General features: G+C 41.4%; 1 protein-coding gene across 2 annotated transcripts in view; it reads left to right on the top strand.

Moving 5' to 3' along the window:
• Retreg1 (reticulophagy regulator 1) overlaps window positions 1-23,141 on the top strand; it is a 128,702-nt gene extending 105,561 nt beyond the window's left edge. For both annotated transcript variants that reach the window (XM_057790058.1, XM_057790059.1), the window contains 6 exons: window positions 13,361-13,487; window positions 15,979-16,063; window positions 17,804-17,941; window positions 19,217-19,281; window positions 19,540-19,666; window positions 20,860-23,141. In XM_057790058.1, coding sequence (XP_057646041.1) covers window positions 13,361-13,487; window positions 15,979-16,063; window positions 17,804-17,941; window positions 19,217-19,281; window positions 19,540-19,666; window positions 20,860-21,353 — 1,036 coding nt within the window. In that variant the 3' untranslated portion in view covers window positions 21,354-23,141. The remainder of the gene's footprint in view (window positions 1-13,360; window positions 13,488-15,978; window positions 16,064-17,803; window positions 17,942-19,216; window positions 19,282-19,539; window positions 19,667-20,859) is intronic.

Genomic DNA, 23,141 nt, shown 5'->3' with positions numbered 1-23,141 from the left:
CTTTAAGCAGTGTTGTTGGCACTGCATATTATTTCCTTCTCTAGTTAATATAAAGCTCTAAGTCCATTCTCACAAGAAAGTAAATATCCATTTCACAGACATATAGGACTTGAAGTATTCAGTTTTCTCCTGCCTCAGACTTCAGATGCTCTTGGAAGTGTGAAAGTCAGGGCTCACAGATATTTCAGAGGGGACCACAATTCCAAAAATCAGTCAATGTCTGTTTATGTTCAGCTCCATATTTACAGCAAGGAAGCTCAGATTCTCTGTGTGGAATAGTCAGACCCTTGAATACTGTAGATCCACCTGTCCCACCTCTCACAGCCTTTATCATAATTACTTAAAAGGACACTTATTTCACTAATTCCTATGATACAAGTAGATTGATTAATGACAGAATTCACAAAATTGGTGCATTCCTCCACTAGTCATCCATTTGTATCTTAAAAGTGTTTTATGGAATATTGATATAAAAGTTAGATGAATCCAAACATATATTTAATCTTTGCCTGGGGTGTCTTATGGCTGTGATAAACCTGTTGCAATTGGACAGTTTCGTTTGTATAGTCCAGGGCATCAAGCCCAGGGAATAGTGCCGCAGGTCCTCTCAATCAATTAAGTAACCCTCACAGGCGTTAGAGGCGCTTCTCCCACCCTCCTCCCGGGGTGATTCTAGATTGTGTCCTGTCGATGACTAAAACTAACCATCACATCACCCCCCCCAAAAAAATAACTCAAAGCAGACACCTGGTAAAGCAACATGGAAGCTCCCTCTCTGTTTCTTCTGTCTGTTGTCCATTTAAGAGTTACTGCCCGTCAGGAAGAGGTGGTTCCCTCGCCCAGCAAGCCTCTTTAGTTTCATTTGATTTGACCGTGTCCACATTCTCAAAGACCCATTTGTAGCTTTCACCTTGGGGGTAGGGTTCCCAAGCAGGGAGAGTAGAAATGTTTAACACCTATAACTGATCTACTTGTAAGTGTGGAAACAACGCTTGCAGTGACCAGACTCCCTAAAGGGATGTTCCACTAATTCTATTTTCGTGGTTCTGGATGCTTCTCATCCAGGAAACGTAAATGATTGGGGTTGATCAGAGAGCCATTTCTCTATATTATTTTTTCCCAATCCTGTTCATGTTAGTAACATATAGTGTACAAACAGAAGGTAGAATAATTATTACCTCTTATTACCTGTGTATTTGTGCATCTGCATGTGCCTGTGTGCCCAATCAAAGGCTATCTAAAATCATTTTACAGTAAACTATGACCCTAGTGGAGAAGAGGAGGGATTAGGTCCCCCAGAACCGAAGATGTGGTCGGTGGGCAATACCCATGACCTCCCTGTGCTTTCCGATATCTTGAAAGTGATTTCCTGAAAGTGCTTTTGGCTAGCTGACGATCTCCAATATACTGCTTGACATTTTACACGCACATAAATTGCAGGTGGCGCTCATTAAATTCCCCTGCCCGTCGTTGGCGGAAACTTGAGCGAGCTGAGAACCCTGGTGGCAAAGATAGGTATCTGTCAGCCACAGGTAAGAATTAAGGGACTGAGATGAGCAGGCACCTCTGTCACTAGTAGGGCTCAGTCTAGACTGTTCCAGACTCCTTTAGTAGTATGGTATTCCATTTTGTTCACAAATATGCATTTAACAAGGACAGCTTCTGGAGCAGATTGATAGTGTGTGGGAAGGAAGCAGTAGATGGACTCTAAAGAACTCTTCCCAGGCTGCCCTTCATGTCTACACATGCTGACTGCTATATTCTAACTCAGATACACCGAAAGACCAACCCTTTCCATTAGATGGCAAATTCCTGTTGGTAGTTGTGTGTAAGGAAGTGGAGCAAATGTGTTCCTAGGCAGGAAAACTTTACATTTATAGTTTTGTTTTCCTGTAGGACTTCTCATTAGGGATTAGCTTCTTTCCAGACTTCTGACAGCATTTGGGGAATGTTACCTTTCCTCATCCCTTTTCTTTTTTTAAAAAATATTTATTTATTTATTATGTATACAATGCTCCATCTGTGTGTATGCCTGCAGGCCAGAAGAGGGCACCAGACCTCATCACAGATGGTTGTGAAGCCACCACGTGGTTGCTGGGAATCGAACTCAGGACCCTTGGAAGAGCAGGCAACACTCCCAACCTCTGAGCCATCTCTCCAACCCCTCATCCCTTTTCTTATTGTGCATCCCCCTAGTCGATTCTGTATCTATCTTCCCTTCATGCTGACATTGCATACACAACAAGCTAATTTACTGTTAACACAGGCACCGTTTACACCATAGCTTCTTTTCAAAATTGGCTTGAGTTAGACATTTAGCAAAGCAGAAATGTCACATTGAAGAAGCAGTTGTTTATATGACCGGTAGGGGTGTGGTCGTCTTCATATGGTGTGCTCTTTTAAAAGCTATTGGCTATATCATTCAACTGCTGGCTTACCTATAAAGAGAAGCAAGAAGATGCACGCTTTAAAGAAAGGCCCAAGACATGAATGACTTACAGCCAAATGGCCCAACATGTTGCTTGGTCGTTGATATCTGTCCTGTGCAGGAGAGTCACCCGGTTTTGTTATACCCCGGGTTATCTTCTTCATCACATACATCAAAATTAATTTTCATTAGGCTTGGTGTTAGACACACTTTGGAATGGTTCAGTAGCTCTGAGTCTGGGCTTGCTCTGGCCCAGTGCAGTGGGTCTAGATGCTAAAAAGCAAAATTAGGAATTATATTAACTTTTTTTTTCAATTCTAAGAAACATATTGAAAACAATTGTCACCAGTTTCATACAGCTAAACCAAAGGTCAAAGAACAGGGAGGGGATATTTGCTCTTAAGCGGAGCTGCAATAAATCCCAGGCTGTAAGTTTGTTGGGAATTGAAGATGGCAAATAGAATGCGGAGTTAGCAAACCCACTCCACAATAACAGTTTGCTTTCCGTGAAGCCTGTTTCTCGACTCTGATTTTGATCTGCCCTTTGAGAACAGGGAAATTTCTTTCCTGCTTAAGGACAGTGAAGGGAATGAATCAGAACTTGGCCTTGGTGTTCAGGAAGGAAGGTCGGTTTAGTCTCCTATAGTCTGGTCTCAAGAAAGTGCTTGCCTCCTGCTTGTGAGGGGCATTGCCTTGCTCAGCCCTTGGCTTATAGAATCTAGTTATTAAATACTAACCCAAGTGGGAACATTGAAAACGCTGGCTTCTTGTCCTCCAGCACTTGAAAGGAATACCACATGTAGTAGAAGAAAGAAAGACAGCATCCTTCTAGATGGTGGGTTAGATCATCTATGCCTCCCCATCCCAGAGTGGCACTGCTTAGCTTAAGATACAGGAGGAAGGCCGGTCTTAGGGAAAGACCAATTTCTGCTGCTTCCAATTTAGGGAGGGAGAAATAGAGGTGTGTGTGTTTGTGTGTGTGTGTGTGCGTGTGTGTGAATGTATTTAGTGTATGTCTGTCTCTGTGTGTGTGTGTGAATGTATTTAGTGTATGCCTGTCTCTCTCTGTGTGTGTATGTGTGTGTGTGAATGTATTTAGTGTATGTCTGTCTCTGTGTGTGTGTGTGTGTGTGTGTGTAATGTATTTAGCATATGTCTGTCTGTGTGTGTCTCTGTGTGTATATATCTATGAAGAACACTTAAGTTGCCCTCAGAAGGTGGAGTTCAGCTTCCCTGGGTAGGAAAAACAGGCCCTCAGCTGGCACCTCTTTGTCCCTGACCTGGGGAGAAGCTGCTCCTTGGCTAATTGGTCTGAGAAGGTGGAAGCTTCGAATTGAGTGCTATGTAATTTTTTAATCCCCAGCTTTCTTCTTTAATCCTCTAGTTGACATATCCTGTTTGCTTTGTCATGGCTCTAATTCAGTGTTGTGCAGTGAGACATTCCCCGTTCTTATTTTGTTCCTTCCCTCCACATATCCACTCACAGAGGGATTAAACACCATCCTCACACGTTACACTAAGAGATGTTAAAGTCCGTAACCAGATATTGACTGACCTTTCTAAGAAAAATTTAACAGGAATTACCATCAACAGATGGTCACTAGCAGTGAGCATGGGATGCTGAGTCACTAGCTGAGAATGAAAGGTCCCCAGTCCAAAGCGTATTTATAGGTGTGAGGGCTACACCAGCTGTTTGTCACAGTTGCTAGGTGACAAGTTATTACAAATTCTTTTTTTTAAGTTTGTCACATAGGGCAATGACATGGCTAACTTTCTGAAAAGTGCCGTTTAACTCCAATGTAGATTTCCTATGTGCAATAAAATCACACTGTGAAATAGTCTTCAACAGTGCTCTGCCAGGAATCTTCTAAGTCTGTTTTAAGATGTTGATTGGATCATGGATTCATATGAATATGAAAAAACTGTAAAGTTACTGGAAAATGTGTGTGTGTGTGTGTGTGTGTGTGTGTGTGTGTGTGTGTGTCAAGCACTGTACGGACTGAACCATATCCCTGTCTTTCTCTGCTTGCCTTAGACGGGTCAGAACAGTGGCTGCAAATTCTGTAATGTGATTTAGAGTCTACTAGGGAGCCAGCATGGCAAAGGTCATAACCCATCACAATAGGATTTCTGCAAGGAATTCTACAACACCAAATGCACAGCTTACACTCACAGACCTCCTGCCTCAGACCCTCCATGGCCCCCGTTTCCTCTGGAGTAAAGTGGAGGTCACAGCACCAGGCTTGACTTGCAGGGTGTTGTGATGACTTGGTGAGGGAAGGGATCACATGGAGGTTATCTGAGACAGCGCTTGCCAAGGGAGCGCTTGGCAGACCGCAGCCACAGTCATGATTATGCAAAGGGAAGTAATTTAGTCTGGGAAGCTGGACTAAGATTATAGGATTGCTTGTGGGGACTGCTTCGAAATTGCTAATGTGCTGGGAAGAAGAAAGTGGAACCTCGATTCCTTAGGCCCGAGTTTCTCCCGGAACCAGGGCTGCTCTTTATATATTTCTATCTTGACGGAATTAGCTTGCAGTTAGGGATGGATGTCCTTTGCCATTCATCTCTGAAGTGATCTGCATGTTCTGGGGTGGACAGTGTACTTCCTGTGTTAGTCACCCCTGCTCCTTTAATACTGTGACCTTGAGCCACGGAGGGGAAGAATCTGGGCCTCAACTTCTTCAGCAGTAACCTGGGAAACGTAAGAAATCAGATGTGATGATTAAATGAGGTCACTGAGTTTCTAAGAGGCAGGGGAGTGCCTGTGCCTGGAAGGTGTTGTCTGTGCCAGTTTTGTGCTGCCCTAACCCCAGTACTGGAAATGGTTTATTGCGTTTATTTGAATTGTTATTCAAACCCTTTGGTGCTGTTTCAACTAAAACCTGCTACCTAAATAAAAAGTCTGGCCAATCTGTATGATCTTATTCTGTAATTCTTTTTAATAGTTCTGTCTACCTCATACTTTAAAATATGCAATTTTCCATTATTTCAGCATAAAGTTGCTTTTTGGCTTTATTTTGCTACAAATACCAGAAATAAAGCAGAAAAGCAGCTTTACATTTTCTGCCTCAGAGATTTCTGTGAATGGCCTTGCTTTGCACATCGCTTTTCGCCTTTTGGTTTTAACAGTAACACGAATTCCAACTGGACCTGCAGGATTCACTTACAGTCTACCCCTGTGCACACATTTGGTTTCTCTGCTCTCTCCCCATTTGTTTTCTTTGGTCATTATCTCCTTAAATCTGAAGTTAAAAATGTGGAAGAATTCAAGTTTTGATGTATGAAAACAAAAGTTTTGTTTTGAAAAATAGTCTTCAGTTTTAAAGATACCTTTCACTTCATAAAAGTCTGCAACCACACAGCTACAATTTTATCCTATAAAGTAGACAACAGTGTATTTAACAGCTTTGTCTCTTTTATCCAATCCCCCACTTAGTTTTCATTTTTTTTTCTCTTGTAGTTTGAGATATTTTTATTTCTAAGCTTTTTCTAACAGGTGACTTTCATTGTGTGTTTGTGTGTGTGCACGCATGTGTGTGCACATGTGCGCATGCGCCATTGTGTTCTCCATCACCGCTGTCTTGGGTAAGCTCACTGGTGTGTGCACACGTGTGCACACACACCATTGTGTTCTCCATCACCGCTGTCTTGGGTAAGCTCACTGGCTGAGGGCTGCACCTCCTCATCCCCAGTCTCTGGAGCCAGGAAGATCACAGCATTCACTTGTTGTATTCTCACTGCAGTAAACAAAGGACGTGCTGACAGCAGGAGATGCTGAAAATGACAGCGACTCTTTTGTTTTCAGTATCAGTGCTACTAGTGGTCAGACACAGTGAAGGAGACGCACTAGCACACCACCCCTTTTCACAATGGTTTTTAAATATTTTTTTAAAAAAGAAAACAAACTATCTTTTTTCATTATACATACTAATCCAAGTTCCCACTCCCCCCCCCATCCCCTCCGCTTACCCCCCAGCCTATCCCCCATCCACTCCTCAGAGAAGGTGAGGTACATTGCTTTGGGGAAGGACCAAGGCCCTCCATACTATATCTAGACTGCGCAAGGTATCCCTCAAAAGAGAACAGGTTCCCAAAAGGCTAGTACAAGCAGTAGGGATAAATCCTGGTGCCACTGCTAGTGGCCCCACAGTCTGCCCCAGCCATGCAACTGTCACCCACATTCAGAGGGACTAGACAAACCCTTATCCAAACTAATCAAAAGGCAGAGAGAGAACATCCAAATTAACAAAATTAGAAATGGAAAAAGGGACATAAAACAGACACTGAGGAAATTCAGAGAATCATTAGGTCATACTACAAAAACCTGTACTCCACGAAATTGGAAAATGTAAAAGAAATGGACAATTTTCTAGATAGATACCATATCCAAATATTAAATCAAGACCAGGTGAACAATTTAAATAGGCCTATAAACTGCAAGGAAATAGAAACTGTCATCAAAAACCTACCCGAAATAAATAAATATAAAATAAAAACCCTCAGGGCCAGACGGTTTTAAACTGCAAGGAAATAGAAGCTGTCATCAAAAACCTACCAAAATAAATAAATAAATAAATAAATAAATAAATAAATAAAAAATAAATAAAAACCCTCAGGGCCAGACGGTTTTAGTGCAGAATTCTATAAGGACTTCCAAGAAGAGCTAATACCTGTACTCCTCAAAGTGTTCCGCATAACAGAAACAGAAGGAACATTGCCAAACTCTTTTTATGAGGCTACAGATACCCCGAGAGAGTTTATTTTTAAGGAGCATTGAGTGTCAGGTTTCCTTATCTTAGAGAACCCCCTAATGGAGAATCCTGTGTCCTGCACCATGAAGCCACAGACAGCCTATGGTTAAATGCTCAAGACTACTGGCAGGCCTTTTTGCTGGGCATGGTGGCACATGCCTATATAATTCCAGCACACTGCAAAAATAGGTTTGAGAATCAAGAGTACTAGGCTAGCTTTAGCTACATAGCAGGCCATCTTGGGCTACATGACATCTTATCATGGAAACCAAAAATCCAAACAGAAAGCTCAAACCCTGCTGTTGATAACACAGTCTTTAAAAAAGATTGTGTATATGTGTGGGTCTGTGATGTGGGATTCCCCTCTGGATGCTGTGAATAGCATTGGTCAATAAAGAAGCTGTTTTGGGCCTGTGAGAGGGTAGAGCAGAGCTAGGTGGGGAAAACTAAACTGAATGATGGGAGAAATGAGGTGGAGGCAGGGAGAAGCCATGGAGCCCAGCCAGAGACAAACGCCTGAACTTTACCCGGTAAGCCACAGCCATGTGGCGATATACAGATTGATAGAAATGAGCTAAATTAAGATGTAGGAGTTAGCCAATAAGAAGCTAGAACTAATGGGCCAAGCAGTGATTTAATTAATACAGTTTCTGTGTAGTTATTTCAGGGCTGAGTGGCTGGGAACAAGCAAGCAGCCCCTTACAACAGGTCTGTGTACTGGTGTCCAAAGAGCCATCGTATCACATTGACAGGAGAAACTGTGAATCTTCAGTTGTTGACAAAGGACTTCAGGGCTAAGGGCTCATCAGTAAGTGGCTTATTTTGGTTATAGAATGTCTCTTGTCCCAAAACACCGTAGCATTTTCTTTAGAAGGAAAACTTAAGCAAATGGCATTGAGTCATTTTTTTTTTTTCTCTTTTTGATAGAAGAAGCTTTTCTGACTCTAAGGACAAGCCTCTTTGAAAGCTGGCGTGCCTGCTAGGGGACCAGATCTGTGCTGTGACTTAAACAGCTAGGACCGAAGACATGAGGGAAATAGATAACTGAGGCTGGAGGGAACCAGGGCTGGCATGTCAGGGGGGCTTTGCGTGTGGCTTGCGGTATGCCAACAGCTCATTGCCTACCAGGGGTGGCGTGTCAGGGGACTTTTGCATGTGGCTGAGGTATGCTGCCGGCTCATTGCCTGAGGAACACAAGGCTGGGAGGGAGGTACAACACATGAACATCACTTTCCTTTGAACCTGAACTTTGCTTGTCCTGTCTGAGAAGTTAACAATGACAGTAGAGGCAACTAAAGTCTCTTCCTTAGAACAACCTTCATCATGGATGGCATGCCGTCTCTGGTTAAGAACTTGGTAAAATCTCAAACTGTTTTGAAGGCTAACATGCATTTCACTTCCCTATATATGGCAGCTGGGCCTCGCTTTGCATATCCATTAGTCCCAAGGATGGCAATAAGACAGCCATGGGAAAGATGTTTGCTAAACTTGGTCCAGCGTTCACAGAGCTCATTCCTCTGTTGTGTGTTCCCCGGGCTTTCTAAGAAAACCTGGAGTTTTGTGATGGAGCAGCTGTGTGTGCAGATGTCACTGGTGCTAACCAACCACCCGCCACACGTGGGTCTGAGTTTCCGCTGAGTATTGGATTCTGCACATGGCACACTCGGCTTTCCTGGAAAGGGTTGGTCCTGCATGCGCCCACACTGGCGTTGGTCAATCACAGCTCTTTTCTCTTCATTCCTGGAAGTGGAGAAAGAAGGAATGTTTTTTATTCTCAATAATAGTTTTGTTTTTTTAAGGATAGCACTGAATTTATTTGTTGTTTGAAGAGTCGCACTGTTTAAATAGAACTGTATTGGGAAGCCAGGAGTCTTGTTCTTAGGTCTCGACTCTGTCCCCGAGTAGGTGAGATAACTTGGGTGGGTTTATTGTTGTTCATCTATGACATGAAGAAATATGAAAACCAAACATGTTTGACTTTATTCCAAATTGTATAATTCAGTGTTACCCATTCAGACTTGGAGAGTATAGACATGTGTGTTCCTGTAATAATCACTGTCTAATTTGTTTTTTAAATCTTATTTTTGTGTGTATGGGTGTTTTGCCTGCATGTATATCTGTGGACCACATGCATGCCTGGTGCCGTGAAAGGTGGAAGAGGTAGCTGATCCCTGAAACTGGAGTTACAAATGGCTTTGAGCTGCCACGTGTGTGCTGGGAACCCAGCCTGAGTCCTCTGAAAGAGCAACAAGTGCTCCTAACCGCTATGCTATCTCTCCAGCTCCTCCATGTGTAATTTTTAACAATAAATACCAGCGATCAATGTCTCATACAAAACACGTTTCTTTATCTCTGAATTCAGCTTTTCTATTCAAGTCCTATCAAATTTTACTTGGTACAACCTGAACATTTATTCTTCTCTCCAACATTTCTTGCATTTTCCAAGATCTTTTGGTGAGGAAATATTTTCAAGCGGTGTACAATGAATCCCTGTTTGGGATTATAACAACTCAGTTGTCAATAAGAATTATTTGCTGTGCTAATATCGATGTGGGAAACAAGGGGATGTGCTGTTTAAAAGTATCACATGAGACTTTCTCAGAATGAAGAAATCAAGTTTCTCACATCAGTAGAAATCAGTGATGAGGTGAATATTTCACTCCCCGTAAATGATGCAATCTCTGGACACAGGGAGAGAAGCAATAGCTTTGGTATCCAAGCTGTAGAAATAGTGTATTCGTCATAATGAAAGACATTATATAACAAAGGGGAAACTTAGTCATATTTATTGAAAATGTGAATAAATTAACAGATTATGTTCCTTTGAAGTCCATCAAAAAGATCCTTAACATGATCTCTACAGTGGTTTTCTAAGTATTGCATGAAAGTTAGAAGCTCGTTACTTATTAAATAAAATATATGATGGTATCCTTGAGACACGAATCCTAAAGACAGCCTTCCAAGCAACATTGTGGCATCTGAACAATGAACTTAAAAATGATGTTTCATGTTTTTACCCAACAGAAATATTGTCTTTATTTCACAGGAAAATAAATGAGGACAAAGCTAGAAACATTTGTATTTAGGCAGTAATGTATAAAACACAATCTACTTATGTGAGAAAATTATTCATGAGATAAAAAGCAGTATACATTTTAGTATAAAAGTTGAAAAATATCAAATGCTATACATATGTGTGTGTGTGTGTGTATGTGTGTGCATATGCAGATGCGTGTATGTGTCGCTCTCGTGGCCACAGAATGTTGGTTTCACATCAGTATTGCTCAAGTCAAGAAGCTGTCTGTGGTTAGGACCTAGGGATCTCCCACCTCTCTGGCTCACGTCACACGCTTTGCTTAGTCCTCTCCTTGAAGTAACCACCAATTTTATTTTAAACGTTCGAATTACATTGACTTATTCATGTGAAGGGAGGCGTGTGTGTGATGCAACGGCACATAACTGGAAGTCGGGGACAACTTGTGGGAATCAGTTCTCCTCTTCGCCATGTAGGTCCCAGCGCTTAAACTCACACCACAAGTCTGGGCAATCGGTGTTTCTGATGCTGAGCCATCCCGCCCGTTGCCTAGGTAACCTGTCCTTCTCACCACACTACATGCATTCTCCTGTGATTTTTCCTATCGGTATTATCATTATGAAGTGATACATAAAGCCAATGGGTCCACCTCATTCGCTTTCCCTGCTGTTTTATCTTCCACTGCTTGAACACAGCTCCCCTTAGTGACTCATTCTCCTGAAAAAAGTCTATTTCAAATCTGAATGAAACAGCAAATGTGTTCATTTCCTTTTAATCTTTAAAGATCAGTACTCAATCATTCTGTTATATTTTTGACTGACTTGGTAGAACTACGTTTACCAAAGAGTTCAACCCTATCCTTAAATACAGATCGTATAGAGAAACAGGGATGAAAGTGCATGTGTGTCATCCCCATAGTCCCATTTAGCTGAAGAGTGGTTTAGGCTGTGTCAGTAGCAACAAACCTGACTTATCTGGTAAAATAACCCCAGCTTACCAACCTTGCATTTCTTCCTCCATGCTGATTTTGTTGTCTTATATAAAATCTTACCTCATTAAGCAGACATTCCGGTAGGATTTTGTTACAGATAATGGTTTCTTTGCTATGTACTTCATGTTCTTATAATAGGTCTGGAATCGTTAACCAGGTATGCAGGCCTGGTGCGTGATTTGCTCACTAATGAAAACAGAAATTCTCATTGGCTCAAGACAGGGTAATGTTAATAGACATAAACTATTGCTTAAAAGTCAGACATCTCCACACATTCATTACTCATGACATGCAAGAAGTCATTTGGCCGTTGTCTACCTGGTGGAAGAACCTCAGCTTGGGCAACTAACATTTCAGGATTATCTGGCAGAACATTAATGTGGTAATGGGAAAGGAACGTGGGACATGCCCTCCTTTTAGTACTGTGACATTCATTTACACTTAGATTTTAATTAATTGATTGAGGCAATGCTGACTGAACCGGGGCCTTGTACTTGGGAGGCAGTCATTTTACCACTGGGCTATCTGTATCTCTAGCTGTCGTGTGTGCTCTCAAACTCCCCCTTTTCTTTTGCTGCTGCTTAATTGTTATTATTATTATTATTATTTTATTTTGAGACAAAGTCTCACTAAGTTGTCTAGGCTGTCCTTAAATGTACTTTTTAGCCCAGATAGGCCTTTGACTTAAAATTTTCCTGCCTGAGCCTGATGATTAGCTGGGATTACAGGCCTGCGTCATCAGGGCCAGCAAACCTTATATAAAAATTAATTGAAGAATTGACTTACTCTTAAACATATTAACAATATATGTATGTTCCGTTATTCTATATGTACATAACTCCCCTGTAGTTGAGCACTAAGAGCCAAGGCCATTTTGCTTTGGGGCCACTGGGGTTGAATCCAGAGATGAGCCTCGCTCTGAAACCCTTCCAAGATAGTTCACTAGTGTCTTCCCCTGGAACCCTCACTGAATTTGTTTATTGTATGTCCCCGGCTCTGCGATGGCACAGCCTTCAACATGGTAGGACGAAGTTCTCTCCCAGATTATGAATTTGAGACTTTTTACCAGAACTCATATTTTCGTGAGTTGGGATTGTAAGCGTCAGTTTTCAGAGGTTGGTGCCGCTGTCATTTCAGAGAAGGCTGTGATTCTGTGAATGGAATGTTTCTAGTGCTCAGGTCCCTGAGAGGCCCGTGAAAACGCAAGGGCCAGGGCATGGCGCACTGCCAACCTTGGTATCGCATTCAACACATTTGATAACTCGGAAAAGATACTTCAGAAAAATGGGGAGCACTGGGCTGCTGAGATGGCTCAGCAGAAGGAGACATTTGATGTGGAAGCTCCTGGGAGTGACCCTCAGAATCACAACATACCTTACAAAGTTGAGGTCTGTCTTCCACTTCCACTCTGTGGCACACTTGCCCCCCCCCACATAACACAGCATATGTGCATGTGTATGTACATACATGCTAATTTTGTTTCCATAATTACAAAGGGGGTTTACTGTAAGACACCATGGAATGAGCAGTTTTCCTAGAGTTGGCCAAGCTACTGCATATATTGAAAACACATTGTTTGTATTATTAATCATTGTACATCCAATGTCCCTATTTCCTTAACGTGCTGCGGGTTCTTATCCTTAGGACTTGTTTTCAACAAGCACTTCAAGGCCCAGCACGAGCTGTGCCTCCTCCCTATAAACTTTATACATTGCTTTTCTGCTGGTTCCCTTGGCCGGTGCCAAACTGAGGCTCGACTGGGTAGCTCTTTCAGCTTTCGCTGTCCTCGGGTCTCTCCAGGGACTGGGGTGTTCTCTAGTCAGTCGTTGGGTAAAGTGCTAATTCATTCCAGATCTGAGCTGGAAAATGACTCCTTGAGAAAACACTCCCCAAAGCCCCGGCGCTGCCCTCCCCAGTGTTTCCCACATTGTAATCAGATAACGAACTGTGTAGCTCCTTGTTTCTCTTGGCAACCGAGAGTCTTTTGACTTGGGTATCAGGCTGGTTTAGCCCTCTACAATCAGAGCATAATGAAGTCAACAACAGTCATCTTCAGTAGCTACTTATGGAAGCCACGAGTGCTCGGTGGGGGAACACTGGTGTTGGTGTGACTGTTGCTGAAGTTCAATTGCATCTTCTCTCTCTCTCTTCAGCTGGGAAGTTGTCAATTCTAAGCCAGATGAAAGACCAAGACTGAGCCACTGCATTGCAGAATCATGGATGAATTTCGGCCTGTTTCTTCAAGAAATGTCTCTTTTCAAACAGCAGAGCCCTGGCAAGGCAAGTTTTGAAATCCTCAATGTAGCGTGGGAACAAATGAGGTGACTTGTTTTGCTGGTAAAGATGCGAATTTGAAACAACGGAAGCATAGGAGTTGGCTTCAGCAAGGCTCAGATGTGGTCACATGTGAAACTCTTGAGCATTACAGGGACTGACTTAGCTCATTACTAGAAGGAATTATGATTGGGCTGTGCCATTCTTAAAACCAAAAGGGAATGGAAAGAATTGTCATTAAGAACGTTGGTTATCATCTGTCCTCTAGTTTTGAAATCGAAGGAGGTTGAGATAAGCATATAGTCCTTCCAGGGTTTCTGAGGTAATCGAATTCACTCGCAATCTAAAGCTGTAGTAGAGATCCTGGTTCAGTTTATTTTCAGGAAACTTGCTGAATGTGGTGGATCACAGCAACCCCAACACTTTGGTAGGTAGGAGGATCATGAACTCAGGGTCAACCTGGGCTACCCTACAAGATCCCCATGCTGAAATAACAAAAGAGAGAAAGAATGAAGAACTAAACAAGCTTTGGCAAAAACATCCATTCTGGATATACAACTGGATAAGGTTTTGTTCTTGTTATTTTTTTTTCTGATTAAGATAAAAACTCACTCAGTGAAGAGTTTCACATGATGAAAGGGATTGCAGAGTGAAGGGCACAATTGAAGAGTGCGACCTGTGGTTTTTCTGGGGGAGGGGCAACACCATCACCAGACCTTGCTGGTTCCAGTGCTCCTTTTAAGATTGAATTATCCACCAGATCTTGAGGCAATCTCATAACTTCACCATATTAAGTAATAGAACAGCCTGTGGGAAGATGTGTGCATATTGAGCTGGCAGTGCTATATCTGTAAGGATTTCTTTAACAGTGAACACTCAGTGTAGAATTGACACACGTGAGGGCCTTGGTAGATTGTAGTGCTCAGTTTGCTGTGGAGGTTTCTGTCCTGTCTGGTTCCCACAGTCATTAAGACCCAAAGAAATCACACAGAGGTCTTCATTAACTATAAACTGATTGGTCCATTAGCTCAGGCTTCATATTAACTATTATAACGTGTATTAGCCCATTATTCTTGTCTGTGTTAACCACATGGCTCAGTACCTTTTTCAGCGAGGCAGTCACATCTTGCTTCTTCTGTGGCTGGGTCAGGACTGCAGAGGAATGGGCTTCCTCCTTCCCAGAATTCTTCTGTTCTCATCGACCCACCTCTACTTCCTGTCTGGTTGTCCCACCTATACTTCCTGCCTGGCTACTGACCAATCAGTGTTTATTTAAAATATAATTGATAGAATACAATTGTCCCACACCATTAGTTGACCAACATGATATGATCATATATATTTTGAGAAGATTCTGACCTTAAGACATCTGCTTTGGATTACATTAACGTGCCTCAAGGTCATCAGTTGTGACATTAGGATGACAATGCAACAGGATATAGGTGATGACAAATCCTTTCTCAAAGCCAGCTTCTGGGTCCATGACTATATCATTATGGCTTTATTTCTTCCTTCGACTTTGGATATTGCTTCATTTCTAGAATTTCATTTTCTTTCAAGGACCCATACTTTTTTTGAATTAGGTCCTTAATTTTGTTCCATGTGTTCACCTACAATTTATTAGCCAAATGGAATGAAATACTTGTTATCTTGAAATTGAGTCCTTATTCTTTTTCTTAATTTTAATATTTCTAGACCAGAGATATGTATTTCTTCCTAGTTTTGAAAACTTTCCTCAGTGAATTTGCTTGGCACTTTAATTCAGTACTTAAATTTAAAACAATGCATAAAAATGAGGTGGTTTATGAGTAGATTGTAAAAAGCAAGTGGTGACTTAAAAAATCAAATTTTTCTATCTTGATATTTCTCGTGTGAGTTAGGACAGTTTTCTATAAATTCTAAAATTTCTCAAGACAGACAAAGATTTTGTAATTTGCTTTGTGATTGACAGAGAGGGGGAAAGAATTAGATATCACTACAGAAGTTCCGGTTCACTTGCATTTAGCTCTGCGCTAACCTAGATGTAGGTGGATACAGTTAGGAAGGATTCCAATGTTCACAGATTTGTGCCAGAGGTTTTCCAGCAGAACAAATGACGTCAGAGTCATATAGATACGCCTATAGCATGCTTTGGCCTGTCTGTGGATCTTAATGGTTTTACAGTAGTAGTCAAAGTACAGATTTACTTATGAGGCTTAGTAAAGTTGTTCCTGGGGACATGTTACTATTTGAGTCTCTTGCGCCTGGCAGCAATACATTAACAGGCCCGAGTAAGGGAACTTGCCATTGTTAGTGCCAGAATTAGCTCCTCTGCCTGCAAATTGTTTGTTATGAAGTGTTAAAATGCCTCTGTAATGTTTCTAAGTACAAAGGGGGCTGGTCAAGAAACATGCAGCATATATAATGAAACATATTGAGATATATATCATGCATGTATTCTACAGTATCTTGTTGTTTCGCATAAATAATTGTCCCATGCTATTTCTGTTACTTCTAGTTTTGTCTCCTGGTCTGCAGTGTGTGCACATTTTTTACAATCTTGGGAAGTTACATTCCTGGGGTCATACTCAGCTACCTACTGTGTAAGTATTGTAGTAAAGTATAGTATACTTTGCTAATTTGTGGGACGCATATGGCATCACTGGTGCTAATCAGATCTTCTGTAGTTTGGAAGAGAACAGGTGCGCTCTGATTTATCAAATAAATCAGAATTGTCACCCAATGCCTGGTATTTCTTGTCTCTAGAGACATGTATATATAAACAGTTGGGAGAACAGATGCAAAATGCAGAATCATAAGAATAATGTTAAATTATATCATTGAATGCATAACTAGGCAATATGGTCCAGGCTGCACATAGACTTTTGCCTTCTTGCATTTTCTCTGGCACCATAGGTAAAATCACAATGAGATACCAGTGTAGCTATGCCAGAAAGATCAAGTATTAGCAATGGTATAGGACAACCTGACTTCTCGCTTGTTAGTGGTAGGTTGGTAGAATGGTGCAATCATCTCAGAAAACTGTATGGCTGGCTACCCCAGAGTTAAGTATTACCCATGAGAGACAGCTGGATACATCTCCTCAAATACTCTCACACACATGTTCGTCGCAGGCTTTGTTTGGTAGCACAAAGGAATACAGTTCGTATAAGCCTTCCAGAGACACAGATAAATTGTGTGATCCCAGCGCTAAACACTGATATATGCAATACTGTGGATAAATTTCAAAGTAATTAGACCGAATGGGAGAAGCTAGAGCATGCACTATACAGTTGTATTTGCATATAACCCCAGAACATTCAGAATAATGACTAGTGAAGAAGTAGACCCGCAGTTGCTGGAGAAGGGTTGGGTGGGGTCAGGTCAGGGAGAGGCGAAAGGAGGAAAGGGAGGATTAATGAAGACATGAGAATACGTGCCTGTACTAAACTGTTCACTGTCTCGATTGTTTCAGGGACTCTTAGTTGTTTACATGTCAAAACCTACCAAATTGTGTACTATATGTGTAGTCTGTTATTATGAATTAAAACCCTAAAAAGATCTTCAGATTAAAGATTGATTAATTGCTTTTCTTAAAATACATGAAGATCTGGTGCTGTTACCTCTGGGCCAGGCAGTACCTCTCTCTGCTAACCTCACAGTTCCTGTCTCATGCTGGCTTCCGAGTTTCACTGGGCTCTAAGGATAACTGAGTAAGAGATGACATTGCCCAACAACAACAAAACAAACACTGAAAATGCAGTGGGTCCAGTGTGGCCTCGTCCTTCCTTGTGTGTTCCTAATGCATGGCACACCTCGCAGATGGCTGCAGCTCAAACTCTTTAGAGAGAACTCATGGACTCGATCTGCATTATGTAGGGAAAAGTGAGAAAAGTTCTGGACAGGAGAACTAGCAGCAAGACATTCCTACCTGGTTTGTGCTGAGTTTAGATACAAGCCCAGTAACCTCATGGGACACCATCCCAGTATTACTGAAAACAAGCTAACAATAGGAACTTATTTCCTTGTGGTAAATGGCAATAATAAATGAAGGTACAATGCCAGTTGAGAGCTTAAATTTTCAAGGTAGACAATTAAGAGGGAAAAAAATCAACCTAATACCAAGTTTAAAAACAATACCTGTGAGTGTGGTGTGTATGTGTGTGCTTAGTAAAATGTTTTTTCATCATAGAGTAATAATAGAAAACTTACCTGATGGAGGGGTTACCCTAAGAACAAAGTTGCTGTTTTCCCCATGAATTAAGCAGTATCTTGTAAAATACTAAAATTTCAGCATTCAAAACAAATCCTCTACCCATGTGATTTTCTTCTTTATATTTCAGTACTGTTCGCTTTCTTATGTCCACTGTTTAAATGTAATGATATTGGACAAAAAATCTACAGCAAAATCAAGTCCATTCTATTGAAACTAGATTTTGGAATCGGAGAATATATTACCCAGAAGAAACGTGAGCGATCTGGTAGGTACAGCTTGATTTTGGTTCTCGACGTGAAATGAGACCTTTCTTCAGTGGTGCCGGAAAAGTCAGCCCACCAAAGTGTAACCTGTGTAGTTTTCCCTTATATAGGATTTATTCTTTCCTCAAACGTACAGTTAAATAAACTTTAAACTATGCATTGTGCATGTTCCTAGTGGCCAAGAGGGCATGGAAAGGTTTTGAGAGTCAGAGGCTGGGGCACCGCTGCAGGACAGTAGCCCCAGTCAGGAGTCCAGTTAAACAGAGACCCAAGAAACATACTGGACTGTGCCTGTCAGTGTTCAGTCCTGGAAGGCAGAAGGGCTCATGAGTTCCCACCCTTCTCTGAGGAGCTATTGACAGCTAGCAGCGGCTGCAGGAAGGGTGTCACTTTCTGGGTAGTGTAGCACTGATAAGTTGCCCGTGTTTCAGTATATAACTCCCCTTCCCTACCCCGTGCTCATGCAGGCAGCCCTGCTTAAGCTCAGGTCACGTGCAATGATGACAAGAAAGGAGGAAGGAGACGCGTGGGGAAGAAGGGCTTCAGTAGGGGGGTGGGGAGGAGACGGGGTGACAGGGACGTGAAGGGTTGAAGTCCACTGCACACAAATATGAAGCTGTCAACGGACAAAAGCATAAATAGACGGCAGAGCACACACATTGGCAGGGGAAGGAGAAAGGGCTTCAACAGCTCTGTTTTGTTACTTGTGATGCACTTTGTTTGAATTTGGGTTGGATTATTGAAAATGTCAGGGATAAGGGTAAGTGTGGGTGCCATGTAAGAGCAGACTGAATTAATAAGGGAAAGAAAAGGAGGCGGTTCCAGTGTGATTTAAAAAATTAAATATATCATATAAGAATGTCATATCATATCTATTATCTATTATCTATCTATCTATCTATCTATCTATCTATCTATCTATCTATCTATCTATGGCTTTAGAGTTTCTCAGACTATAGTATGCAGCAAAATGACCTGAAGGAGCATGCAGCATAGAGTAAGAACCCCACCACAAAGGAAGTCTAGGATAGCAGCTGAGAGCTTATGGCCCCTGAGTCCCCAGGGCTGCTGCTGCTGGCTGGTGCTATCAGAACATAGATGTCCATCATTTCCCCTGGAAAGCAATTGTTTGCAAATATGTGAAGTTCTTCAGTACAGACAATTATAGGGAAGGGTTAGAAGGTATGGTTGGATATGAGGAGAATATATATTAAAATAAATGCACTATATCCTGAGTTTGGGAGGAAACTGAATGCTTCTTTTTTCCCCCTCAACAGCAACAGATAAAGAAAAAAGTCCCAAGGATGACAGTGAATTAGACCTTTCAGCTCTTTGTCCTAAGGTATTTTTGGTCAATTTGTTCTGTGTGGTTTGGCCATCTATTTACAGAAAGTACAATGATTGTTCTAGTAGACTTATATATAACCTGGCTTATCCTGATTATCAAGATGGTTGGATAATCCCAAAGGAAGAAGTGCTCATTTTTTATTTTAAAATTTAGTGGGTTAACATGGACTCTCTTTTTTTTTTTTTTTAACATGGACTCTTTAAAGGGTCTTCTTGAGTTTGAAATGTGCCACGGCTATTTCTCTTGACACAGATTAGCCTCACTGTTGCTGCCAAAGAGTTATCTGTGTCTGACACAGATGTGTCCGAAGTATCTTGGACTGATAATGGAACCTTCAACCTTTCAGAAGGGTACACTCCACAGACAGACACTTCTGATGGTAAGCTGATGTGCCCGGGTTCTCTTACTTTTATTGGTATTGAATAAATGTAATGGTACTCCAATTCTGTCAGCCACCTAATGGGTAAATAAAATGCGGAGTATTTGCACAATGGAATGTTGCTTGGATTTAAAAGTGACTGAAGTACTGATACTTGCTATAGCATGTGTGAACCTTGAAAACACTGTGACATAGTTCCTGTTCCATGATCATATGTATCTTCTTTGGCTTAAGATAGTTACCATATGGGCTGGGGAGATGGCTCAGATGTTAAGAGCCCTGGCTGCTCTTCCAGAGGTCCTGAGTTCAATTTCCAGCAACCACATGGTGGCTCACAATCATCTATAATGAGACCTGGTGCCCTTCTGGCCTGCATGGATAAATGCAGTCAGAACACTGTATACATAATAAATAAATCTTTTTATATATATCGATAGTTACCATCTTCAGGAATTCAGGATGCAATTATGATGAACACTATATTAGTTACTTTACCCATTGCTGTGACAAAGACCCAATCGATGAAAGCAACTCAGAAAAGCCTAGATTTGGGCTTAGAGCTTAGGCGCAAAGCTCGGCAAGGTAGGAAAGCATGGTGGTGAGTGCTGCTCTATCTGCAGTGGCGAGAACATGAAGCAGATGGTCACATTGCATCTGCAGTCTGGAAGCAGGTATAAATGCATCCTGGTGCTCAGCTTGCTTCCTCATTTTCTTGTCTTTTTATTTAATCCAGTCTCGTGGACTTAGTTCTTGAGATGTTGCAGAGGACAATCAGGGTGGGTCTTCCCTCCCTGTTAAACCTCTCTGGAAACATCTTCATGGGCACACCCAGAGGTGTGTCTCCTAGGTAATTTCAAGTACAATCAAATCGACAATGAGGAGTATCAGAAACACTGAAACTTTAGTTAAAGCCCAGAGCTAATACTAGGCAACGTTTATTGTCCTTGTATACACTATTTCATGCAATAGGAAACCCAAAGGTAAAGGAAGGACTTAGTGTTTGTCTTCTTGCTTAGAGATACTGCCATAGAGTCAGCAGGGGTCCAATATGTAGGTTAAAATGATTCTAGTACACCGAGGACGCTGGATGAACATGAAGTTGCTCAGAGGCCTCAGGTCAAGTCATTTTAGATAACGCTTACTTCAAATGTCTTGTGGCATTTATGAGTGAATCTCTGTTACACGTTTTACAGACCTTGACCGGCCCAGTGAGGAGGTTTTCTCTCGAGATCTTTCAGATTTTCCATCTCTGGAAAATGGCGCGGGAACAAATGATGAAGATGAGTTGAGCCTTGGCTTCCCCGCTGAGCTCAAGAGAAGAAAGCAACAGCTGGACGGTGGGCACAGACCAAGCAAAGGCGGCCAGGCAGCAGCTGGCCTTTCTCTTCCTCTGAACAGTGACCAAGCCCTTCACTTGATGAGCAACCTGGCTGGCGATGTCCTCACAGCGGCAATGACTGCCGCCATCAAAGACCAGCTCGAAGGGGCCCAGCAGGCTCGTGCTCAGGCCACACCCACTATGGGAGAGGACACAGACACCGAAGACGGTGATGACTTTGAACTACTTGACCAGGCAGAGCTAGATCAAATTGAGAGTGAACTGGGACTAGCACAAGACCAAGACGCAGAAGCACAGCACAGTAAGAAGTCTACGGGCTTCCTTTCAAATCTCCTTGGTGGCCATTAACCTGGGAATCAGCTTGCAGCAAAGCACAGATGAACCACCCAAAAATTTCAGACAAGCAGGGAAAACAAACAAACAAACAAACAAAAGGAAAACAATTGTATTGTAAGCTTTAATTACTTCAGATTTTTTTGTTTTCTTTTCCTTTCTGTAGTGAGTTGGATATGTATCAGCTGATGATAGACTGACATTTCTGATAGCTATTTTTATGTAATAAGCATGGAAATGAACTTTATAGTATATGGACTATATAGAATATACATACTGTGCTGTCATAAGTGAAGAGGGGTTGTTTTTAAAGAGAAGAGGACAAACCCACCCAAACCCACCCAACTTCAGATAGTTCTATAAGTATTCTTCATTATCATTTTCAAGCATGCCGAGATTTATCACAACTTGCTGAAAAGTAACAATTGTGAACAAATGTTGTATCACCTCCCATATTGCTTATAGTTGGAAGTAGTTTTTCAAACCTCATTAGATTTTAATGAAAAAATGGAGAAATTATCAAAATGTTTGTAGTTTGAAGGGCTTGGGAAATGCTATCAAAATTAATTTTCTAAGAAAAACCTTAAAAATAAGTCCTACCTATCTGCTGAACTATGTCCAGTTATTTCTGCAGCTGTAGACCTAGGCTTACTGGTAAAGTGCCGTTCTCCACGACGGCCACATCTAACCTTGCAAGGGGTGGTATGGACCCACAGGGAGCAAGCAGCTACGAATGCCAGAAGGATGCTCTGGTTTCGTTCCTTTTTGTCATGTTTGCAATGGGGCGGTTGTAAGAGCACATCTCTTTGGCACACTCAGACGCAAGTAAAACCGGATGTTTTTGTCTTGTGTTTGGCCTTCTAAGATTGTGAAACGAGCTGCTGCCGTGTCCTGTGAGCAATGTGGCCATTCGTGATGAGAACAACTGTTTTTCTTTTTAGTTTGCAGGCGTAGAGGAGAGAAACTTGCTTGAATTTTAAAGTTTATTTCTTGCCACTGTAGTCTAAATATGTAATCTGTTTCTTACTGGGAAGCTAAAATATATTTTTTCTTTAAAATTTTTGATCATCTTTACATATTCAAATTTGACTTACAGTGGAAACCAAGATAGTTGTTTTTGTGAAACGATCTTTTAGTACTGGGGGACCATGTCAGCGACTATCTTAAATCTTCAGTTAGAGCTGGCATTTCTACACAGACACACATGAGCCTTAGCAGGGAAGGGTTATCTAAGACTTTAGAAAGCTGTGTTCTCTTTTGGTTTCTTCCCTTTTATTTCTAAAGATTACTTACAAGCAACTTGAAATTTTAATGTACCATCTCTTATTTATTTTTTCTTTGTGAGGTATTAAAATATCTATCTATCTATCTATCTATCTATCTATCTATCTATCTATCTATCTATCTATCATCTATCTATCTATCTATCTCTATTGCCAAATGTAAAAGGGAGAGAAGTTACTTAAGACTTTGAAGGCTTGCTTTTTTTGATTGACTTTCTATGCTTATGTCATTAGTGCCTCACGACTGTGTTCGGTGTCCTTTATTGATACAAAGTGAGCCTGTGCCTTCATTATCTTGCCCGTTTTGGTACCAGTGTAAATTTGTGTTTGAAAACCTTGGAACTGTGTGAGTCTGTGAAGACTATATCTGAATTCTATTCAATACATTTGTCGGATGTGAAGAAAAATACAGCCACATATTTATAAAATAGTTATTACCAGTACTTCTTTCTATGTGTTTGTTTTTTTTTTAATTTAAAAAATACCCTTAGTCGTCACATTAATAAAACAACAAAGGTCA

This window comes from Chionomys nivalis, chromosome 15, assembly GCF_950005125.1.
Source record: "Chionomys nivalis chromosome 15, mChiNiv1.1, whole genome shotgun sequence".
Classification (NCBI taxonomy): domain Eukaryota; kingdom Metazoa; phylum Chordata; class Mammalia; order Rodentia; family Cricetidae; genus Chionomys; species Chionomys nivalis.
This window is presented reverse-complemented; position numbering and strand designations above follow the sequence as displayed.